This window comes from Thunnus thynnus, chromosome 15, assembly GCF_963924715.1.
Source record: "Thunnus thynnus chromosome 15, fThuThy2.1, whole genome shotgun sequence".
In the NCBI taxonomy this organism is placed as follows: domain Eukaryota; kingdom Metazoa; phylum Chordata; class Actinopteri; order Scombriformes; family Scombridae; genus Thunnus; species Thunnus thynnus.
Window position 1 is genome coordinate 951,612 of NC_089531.1, and position 10,000 is coordinate 961,611.

General features: G+C 40.1%; 1 protein-coding gene and 1 long non-coding RNA gene across 5 annotated transcripts in view; both read left to right on the forward strand.

Annotated features, from left to right (window-relative positions):
• Positions 1-4,818, forward strand: part of anp32e (acidic (leucine-rich) nuclear phosphoprotein 32 family, member E) — an 11,670-nt gene extending 6,852 nt beyond the window's left edge. For all 4 annotated transcript variants that reach the window (XM_067612971.1, XM_067612972.1, XM_067612973.1 and 1 more), the window contains exons 6-7: positions 283-328; positions 2,137-4,818. In XM_067612971.1, coding sequence (XP_067469072.1) covers positions 283-328; positions 2,137-2,222 — 132 coding nt within the window. In that variant the 3' untranslated portion in view covers positions 2,223-4,818. The remainder of the gene's footprint in view (positions 1-282; positions 329-2,136) is intronic.
• The window catches only part of LOC137198964 (uncharacterized), a 131,286-nt gene that overhangs the window by 63,112 nt on the left and 58,174 nt on the right, over positions 1-10,000 (forward strand). The window lies entirely within an intron of this gene.

Sequence of the window (10,000 nt, forward strand, 5' to 3'; positions counted from 1 at the left end):
CTTTTATTGTTTTTGTTTTGGGAAAACAGATATTTTCTAGATATAATTGTATAATTGATGTTCTACATTTCTACGTATAAAACATGATGAACCTGTGATGTCAGAGTCGGTCAGATGGCGATCAGCCTGGTCACAGCGACGTAGAGTCGACAAATAGTGTCACAGCTTCCTGTAGTGTCGTCCAATCAGAAGCAGCCGTGTGTCTCTTTGTATTTTTTGAAAGTCTGTAAAGAAACTGAGGATCAAACTGTTTCCTTCTGTCTGTTTCTGCTTCATCTTTAGGAGGACGACGAGGATGAGGAAGACTATGGAGAGGAGGAGGAGGAAGGTGAGTGAAGCATCATGGGTATTTCTGTTAGAACATGTTCTAGTTAAGGAAGAAACGTTTCACTCAGTTGTAAATATAATCGAGCCAATCACAAGTCATCATTTCAGACGAGCAGCTTTCAGCTACAATAGACTGTATAAAATATTAACGTAGTTACCGTGACGACACTCGTTGGTTTCTGAAGAGCGGTTTTGAAGCTCAAAGTGAGTCGCTCCGGCCGTCGCCATCTTGGCAGCACGTGACTCTGTCTAACTCCCAGCCAATCAAAAATGGGCAAAGAGGCTGAAACAAGCCACCTAGCGGCTGGCGGACCTGTCACTCAAAGCAGCCATGTCCTTCATTATGCAGAACTTTACGGCTTAATAAAACTTAAACGGGTGAGTTATAATAAAATTCACCCCCCGTACAGTTGTCATGAAAGAGGAAATTAGCTACAGAGACCAAAACCGTTGTTTGTACCAGACTGTAAACATGTTTATTTCTGCTGTAAAGTTGGACATTTTAACATGGGGGTCTATGGGGATTGACTCGCTTTTGGAGCCTCAAGTGGCCGTTCAAGGAACTGCAGTTTGGTTTCATTTTACAGCCCCGGAGGTTGCTACTGCTCGGCTACAACTAGTTAGCAAGAAAAAAATGAACTTATGAATTTAAGTAAATAAAGAGGCAGACGTATTATTCTATACTGAGAAACTTTTCTCATTTTAACAGTTTCAAGATGTTTTCATGTTATTCTTTTCTCGTTGTTACTGGATGAAGTTTTACAAGAAACTCGCCTGATGTCTGCAGACGAGTTTTTTAGAAAACTACCAACATTTAAATCACAGTAGTCGACTTTTGACTGTAATAAATAAATAAATTAGGGATGCACGATATTGGATTTTTTGCTGATATCCGATATGTTGATATTTCCAACTCACTGTGGCCGATTCTGATATATGCACATATTATTCTCCAGCTGGCTGAGGAGACTATTATACATGCAGCATAGATTGTACTAAATATGATCAAGAAAGACAATATAGCAGCAGTAGAGTTTTCATTGAGTTTATCAGACAGACAGGATTAATGTGTAGGATTTAATCTCTGGTCCACACTCCGGAGCAGAAGGTGGTGGTAATGCACCTGATACGCTGTTTGACAACCGCCGTTATAAACCAAAAAGAAGAAGATTTTTGTTTGGTTTTTTTGCACAGAGTGATACATCCTATCAGCCGAAGTGTTTCCTATCTGTGCAGCTGAACGTAGCAGCTCCTCGATGGACTGTTTCACCCTGACGGTCCCGGTGTTTCTTTAACTTTTAGAGGCTAGCGGAGCGTTAGCCGCAGCATGACCGGAGGGAAGCACAGCTAGCTAGCCTCCCAGCTAACGTTAGCCCCGGTTTGTTATTCAGGTTAAAGTGCGAAGCAGCAGCAGGTCTGACGGGCGGCTGAGTGAAGTGCAGCCTGCGGAGGAAACACCGGGACCGTCAGGGTGAAACAGTCCGTTGAGGGAAGCGCAGTCAGGCGGCGGAGGAGAAGGCGACATATCGGCGTCTCATAATCGGCAGAATTCGCCGACGCCGATATTTAATTTTAGAGCTTTTATCGGCCGACACCGATGACGTGTCGATAATATCGCTCATCCCTAAAATAAATAGAAGAACCTCAACAGGAAGTTTCATTATTTCATGTAGAGATGAGATACTAAGATGCTTCAGTCGTATCTCAGAGTTAAATCGGAGCGTTGGACGCCGTGATGTCAGCGGCCTCTGTCGGCCTCCTCTGATTGGTCCGTTCTCTCTCTCTCTCCCTCTCTCTCTCTCTCTGCAGAGGATCAGGCGGGCGTTCAGGGACAGAAGAGGAAGAGAGACGTGGACGACGAGGGCGAGGATGACGACGACGACGAAGACGACTAGTCCTCCAGCCGACCGTCGTCTGTGTGTCGTCTGTCCTGTTTCTGTCCGTCTGTCCCGACCTCAGCTAGACAACAACAAACACTGCAGCAGCAACAACGGCGACAGGAACAGTGTGATCTGAGATAGTTCATTTCAGTTTGTAATAGAATATCACGTCTTTATTTTTAGATAATATATAAGATTACAGAGAGAAGATTTTATCAGAACTTCACCTGTTCGTTCCCCCTTTAAGCTTCCCGCCTCTCCGGTAAGTTTGTCGTCTCTGATCCTCGTCCGGATGTCTCGCCGGCCGGCTGAAGTTTGGAACATGGAAGTGACGTCTGTCGGGCTTCCTGTCAGAGAAAACTACTTTCAGATCCGAACCAGATTTCAGTCTTTTGTCTCCATGGTTGACTTTTCCTTCTGGCGGCTGCAGCTCCTGCTTTTATGAAGCTGTTCAGAAGAACGAATCCAAAAACAGGTTTATTTTTTACAAACTTCAGGGACGGGACGCTCCGCTCGCCAGGAACAAACAATGAAAAAGCTTCTGTTCTTCTGGAAAATGTTGTAAACCAGCAGCTGAAGTCCTGAAGAGCTTCCTGACATCGATTCCTGATGAAGTCGAGAGCAGATTACAAGACTCAAGTCAACTGTTGTTTCTCTGTTCCAGACGCCATGACGGTTTACAAACGCTAGATTTGTAGTTGGACGAGTTAAACTCAAGGTTCACGTACTTTAACTACTCCTGAAGCTTCTGAACACGTCTCGCAACCTTCTCAGGTCAGGCGACATCAGGTGACATCAGGTGACATCAGGTCGTAACGCTGATCTTTCCACAAGTCAAACTTGACTTAGAGCTGCAGCCGTTAGTTTATTAATCAGCTGATCAGGATTAATTGGGAACAATTTTTTCATTTTTGACACATTTTGACAAGTTTTTGACACAAAAAACAAAAAACGAGTCGTCAGTGAGACTGAGGTCGTCAATTCTTCTCAACTGAAACTCAAACATTTAATTGAAAAAGTAATTTTCAGGTTAATTGATAATCAGTTGATCACATTTATGGCTGAAAGCTTCAGAAATAGTTCAGTAAGTGAACCTTGAGTTCAGAGCTGCAATGATTAGTTGCTACCACGTTACTGTGATGGATCGATGCGTTTCATGATGAAACAGTCGGTGATAATCAATCGTTAGCAGCTGATCGTTGACGTTGGATCTGCCTCCGAGCCGCCAGTTTCCTTTTAATCTGAACTCTGAAAAACTTCAGAACCACCAAAGCGAGCAGCCGTCTGGAGCACAGACACGAAGATTCAGAGTTAAACTGGACAGAATCTTCACTCCTCGTCCTCGTCAGCCGCCAGCTCAAGTTTTTACTGTTTTACCTTCGACAGCAGGAAGAAGGAAGGAGCGTTCTCAGGAGTGCAGGCGCCGAGCCGCCACTTTGTCTTTCTTTGGATTTCTGAGCTTCGAACCAGACGGACAATCGGCATCAAACCTGCTTTACACTTTTAGAAAACAACTCGTCCTTCAGGTGTTCTGGAGGATCAGAACCCGGTTCTTTCTGCAGCCATATCAGGAGAGCGCCCCCCTTCAGGACCTCAGTGTGTCTAACACCCAATCAGGGACCTCATGTTTGTTTCCCCTCAGTGTGTTGAACTGATCAGAATCTTCCTTCACACATCAAGTTTGAACATTTTAGTCCGACAAACTGTCCCTGAACTGAATGAATAGTGATCACATTGACTCTTGTGTCTGTCACATTTAGATATATGCAGACCTGCTGTAGCTCAGGTCCCCATAGAGATACTACCATATTCCCAGTGTGTGTTTGATTTATTGTAGGGATTTTACAGGGAAGATTAGGGGGCGGGTGGGAGGAAATATTAGTTCTGATGTGTTTTGTTTTTCAGTTAACGGCGACACGTTTTTGACCCTGAAGAGCAGCTGTTGATGTTTTTAGTTTGTTATGAAACCGAGCGGCTCGCCCTCAAACTGCCCGTCCCCTCATGACCTTCAGACCGCCGCCGTGTCACACCTCTGGCTCCGCCTCCTCTAGTGGGCGTGGCCTTCTGACCAACCGAGCAGTTCAAAACCGATCGACACTTATGATGCGTTCAGGTGCTCTTCATCCTCTTGTGAAGCCAGTTTACCAGCAGGAAGGTTTCCATCAGACAGAACACGCTCAACTCAAGGGCCACTTACTACGTTTCTTTCTTTTTTTATAAAATCACCTAACGAGCCATAAACACCTGAACACACCTGGCAAACCTGTTCGTCTGTTTCTGAGTCGGCGAGAATCACCTGAACGCATCAGTAAACGGTCGACAGTCATGCAAGGCATTATGGGATAGTGACGACTGAAGGCGGTTGATGCGTTTCGACGGAGGCGGAGCCTGACGGGACACAGCTGACGCGTCTGATTCAGGTGTCGCTGCTCAGCGTCGGATTCTGCAGCTTCACGTGCAGCCGTGCAAAGCAGCAACTTTTTACTTTGTACTTTTCTTGCTGCGTTTAAAGAGAAACAAACCTGATCAGTAAAAACTGTCAAATAAATTGATCATGTAAAAGTACAAACAATAAATGAATCATTTGAACAAATTGACACAAATCTAAAAGTCCTAAAATGTGATAAACATCATATTGAGATGAATTTCTCTGTGTTTAAGTCTTTATATTCTTATTTCTACTTTGTTTGAGTTTATTTGGCAGTTTGTTTGTTTTTTCATTCATTGATCGATGTGATCGGTTTGATCGTCTCCATGAAGCAACAGGAAGTTTGTACAACTTTTAACTCAACTGCTGTAAAGTTTTAGCTTTTCTGTCGTTTACACTCTTAAAAACAACCGTGTGTGTGTTTGTTTGTGTGTGTTTGTTTGTTTGTGTGTTTGTTTGTGTGTTTGTGTGTTTGTTTGTGTGTTTGTGTTTGTGTTTTTGTGTGTGTGTGTGTTTGTGTGTTTGTGTGTGTGTGTGTGCGTGCGTGTGTTTGTGTGTGTGTGCGTGTGTGTGTTTGTGTGTTTGTGTTTGTGTTTTTGTGTGTGTTTGTGTGTGTGTGCGTGCGTGTGTGTGTGTGTGTGTGTGTCTGTGTGTGTGCATGTGTGTGTGTGTGTCTCTCTGCCGGTGACGAAGATGTTTTTAAGATCTTTAAACTCTGTTCGGTCCATTGAGTAGCTGTTCTGGAGCTTTCTGTTCTGGAGCTGCAACGTTTAAATTTTATTTCACTTCTGAATATTTTGAGAAGTTTTTTGCTTTAAAAGTTGATTTTCAAAGTTCATTCTTGACTTTGGAAATTTGGCCGTTTCTAGTTGCCATGACAACTGGGCAAACTCCATCTGCTGATGAAGACGGTGTGATATGCTTGAAAGGTCAAGAACAGCCACTAAAATGGACTTTTGAGATTTATGTTTCTGAACTGGAGTTAAACGTTTGTTTTTCTGAAAGTTGAAACATTTTATAAATATTTTCTTGTTGTGCGTCGTGACGACGTCGACGTCGGTGAGCGAGCGGCGGTCACATCCTCGTCGCCGGTCGGTCGTCGGCGTGAAGCGGCCGCAGTCGCTGTTGAAAGCGTGGTGTTGTTTTTAAGAGTGTAAAGGTCAAAGGTCACGTCTCAGACCTGTTGAGGTCAGTCTGAACTCGGTGGTTTTTAAAGGCAATATTGTAAATAGAATCTCAGCTCAGTTTCAGGTTTGTTTTTATTTTTTAATGAATTCAGTAATTTTACAGATGTTTTTTGTTTTTCTGCAGCGAGGTGATAGTTGAACCACGTCTGTGACCTTTGACCCCGGCTCACTCCTCTGTCAGCTGTTACTTTCCCTCCATCGTCCCGTCTGTGGCAAAAAAACTGTGTTTGTCTTTTTGTGGTGTAACAAATCAATAATGAGGGGTTTTTGAATAAAAGATATAAAAACAAAACAAGTTGCAAAAGTTTTCATTTAACATTTTCACATCAATTAATAAACATATTGATTAAAGTCATCAAAAAGCTGATTGAACTGGTTTTACAGAGTAAATCAAACTTTCTCCTCAGTTTTCTATAAAGATGTTTGTAACAAACATTTAATGTCCAGATTATTATAAAGTTATAAACATAAATATCCTTTATCTGTTATAAACATGTATAAACTGTTTACAAAGTGTTGCAGTAAAATAAATGAGCATAAAAGTAAAAAGATGAAAACAAACATAAAACCAGATCAGCTCATCACTTCTGATCACTTATTGATTAATTAATAATAAATTAGTTTCCGTTAATCTGACATAAAAACATGAAGTGACTCATTAGAGATCAACGAGGTCATCAGTTTATAGTCTGATATAAATATAAATAGATAAATATATTTATAAGACGTCGTATTTAAAATACTGTGGAGATGAAATCCAACTTGAAGCAAAAAACTGAAAAAGAAACTCAAAACAAACTGTTATGTGACCCATAATGCAACGGGGCAACATATGAGTTACAGTACGCAACACACACACTAACACACTGACACACACTAACACACACACACTAACACACTGACACACACTAACACACACTAACACACACACACTGACACACACTAACACACACTAACACACACACACTAAAACACACATTAACACACTGACACACACACACTAACACACACACACTACCACACACACTAACACACTAACACACTGACACACACACTAACACACTAACACACACACATTAACACACTGACACACACACACACTAACACACACACATTAACACACTGACACACACACACACTAACACACACACACTAACACACACACATTAACACACTGACACACACACACTAACACACACACTAACACACTGACACACACACACACTAACACACACACATTAACACACTGACACACACACACACTAACACACTGACACACACTAACACACACTAACACACACACACTAACATACACACACTAACACACTGACACTAACACACTGACACACACTAACACACACACATTAACACACTGACACTAACACACTGACACACACTAACACACACACACTAACACACTGACACACACTAACACACACACACTAACATACACACACTAACACACTGACACACACTAACACACACACATTAACACACACACACTAACACACTGACACACACACACACTAACACACTGACACACACTAACACACACTAACACACACACACTAACACACACACATTAACACACTGACACTAACACACTGACACACACTAACACACACACACTAACACACTGACACACACTAACACACACACATTAACACACACACATTAACACACTGACACACACACACACTAACACACTGACACACACTAACACACACTAACACACACACACTAACACACACACATTAACACACTGACACTAACACACTGACACACACTAACACACACACACTAACACACTGACACACACTAACACACACACACTAACATACACACACTAACACACTGACACACACTAACACACACTAACACACACACACTAACATACACACACTAACACACTGACACTAACACACTGACACACACTAACACACACACATTAACACACTGACACTAACACACTGACACACACTAACACACACACACTAACACACTGACACACACTAACACACACACACTAACATACACACACTAACACACTGACACACACTAACACACACACACTAACACACACACACTAACACACTGACACACACTAACACACACACACTAACATACACACACTAACACACTGACACACACTAACACACACACATTAACACACTGACACACACTGACACACACACACACTAACACACACACACACTGACACACACACACACTAACAGTCACTCGGCCTCCATCTGCTGATCAACATCAATAAAAGATGAGAAGTTTCTGATGAAGACAAACAGCAGGACGAAGAGCAGCGATGAAGATGAAAACAAGCTGCACATAATAACTTTATTAACGATTCATTTATTGTTGTTTGGTCTTTAAAATAAAAAGAGGAGAAAAGAGGAGGAAGGAGGTAAAAAACTAAACATAAAGGAAAAGAAAAGAGGAGGAAGAGGTGAAAGGAAGAAGCTGGACGAGAGGAAGATCATGATGTTTAAGAAAAATGGAGAGAGGGAAGAAGAAGAAGGAGGAAGATGAGAAATGGAGACGAAGTAAAGAAGAAAAAACAGGAGAGATTAAAAAAGGTGAAGATGAAGAAAACGCTTTCATTTACTGATTAATGATGTTTGAACCTTTTAAAGCACAAATAAAGTTTATTAGTATTGAAGGAAGTGAGAGAGGAAGACGATGATGAAGAGTTCAGTCATCTGAACATCTTTACGTCTTCACACATTCACTTGTTTTTAATAAAATAAACACAGTTTGTTGAAATTGTTTTAATTTGATATGTTTGTTTACACATTTAAGAAAATACAATTATTATAAAAGATTTGATTTGTAAAGATAATAAAATAAATAAAATAAAATAAAGATAATAAAGGACAAAAAGGCTGCTGTCAAATAAAGACAATAAAGATTTAGATTATTCAAATAATATGAATGTGACCTTTATTATAACTTTATTATAACTTTATTATAACTTTATTTATCTGAGCTGCTTCATGATCATTTGATTTGTTTCCTCTTTTTATGACACGACAAAGAAAAAAAACTATAATTAAAAGGAAAAAACACGTTTGACCTGCAGATGGCGCCAAAGCACTTCCTGTTAAACACACATTAATATTAGATGATGAAGATTAAATTCTGCTGCATGAAGATGATGATACTTCAACTAACTTACTGCATGATGATAATTAATCAGTCAGAAGAAGAACTCAGATACTTTACTGCAGTAAAAGTACATAAGTATTATGAGCTTGTAGTTAAAGTATTGCAGTAAAAGTACATAAGTATTATGAGCTTGTAGTTAAAGTATTGCAGTAAAAGTACATAAGTATTATGAGCTTGTAGTTAAAGTATTGCAGTAAAAGTACATAAGTATTCTGAGCTTGATGTAGTTAAAGTATTGCAGTAAAAGTACATAAGTATTCTGAGCTTGATGTAGTTAAAGTATTGCAGTAAAAGTACATAAGTATTATGAGCTTGATGTAGTTAAAGTATTGCAGTAAAAGTACATAAGTATTATGAGCTTGATGTAGTTAAAGTATTGCAGTAAAAGTACATAAGTATTATGAGCTTGATGTAGTTAAAGTATTGCAGTAAAAGTACATAAGTATTATGAGCTTGATGTAGTTAAAGTATTGCAGTAAAAGTACATAAGTATTATGAGCTTGATGTAGTTAAAGTATTGCAGTAAAAGTACATAAGTATTATGAGCTTGATGTAGTTAAAGTATTGCAGTAAAAGTACATAAGTATTCTGAGCTTGATGTAGTTAAAGTATTGCAGTAAAAGTACATAAGTATTATGAGCTTGATGTAGTTAAAGTATTGCAGTAAAAGTACATAAGTATTATGAGCTTGATGTAGTTAAAGTATTGCAGTAAAAGTACATAAGTATTATGAGCTTGATGTAGTTAAAGTATTGCAGTAAAAGTAGTGGTTTGGTCCCTCTGACTGATATATTATTATATATGACATCATTAGATTATTAATAGTGAAGCATCAGTGTTAGAGCAGCATGTTACTGTTGTAGCTGCTGGAGGTGGAGCTAGTTTACACTACTTTATATACAGTTAGCTAGTTTAGTCCAGTGGTTCCCAACCTAGGGGTCGGGCCCCTCCAAAGGGTCAGCAGATAAATCTGAGGGGTCGTGAGATGATTAATGGGA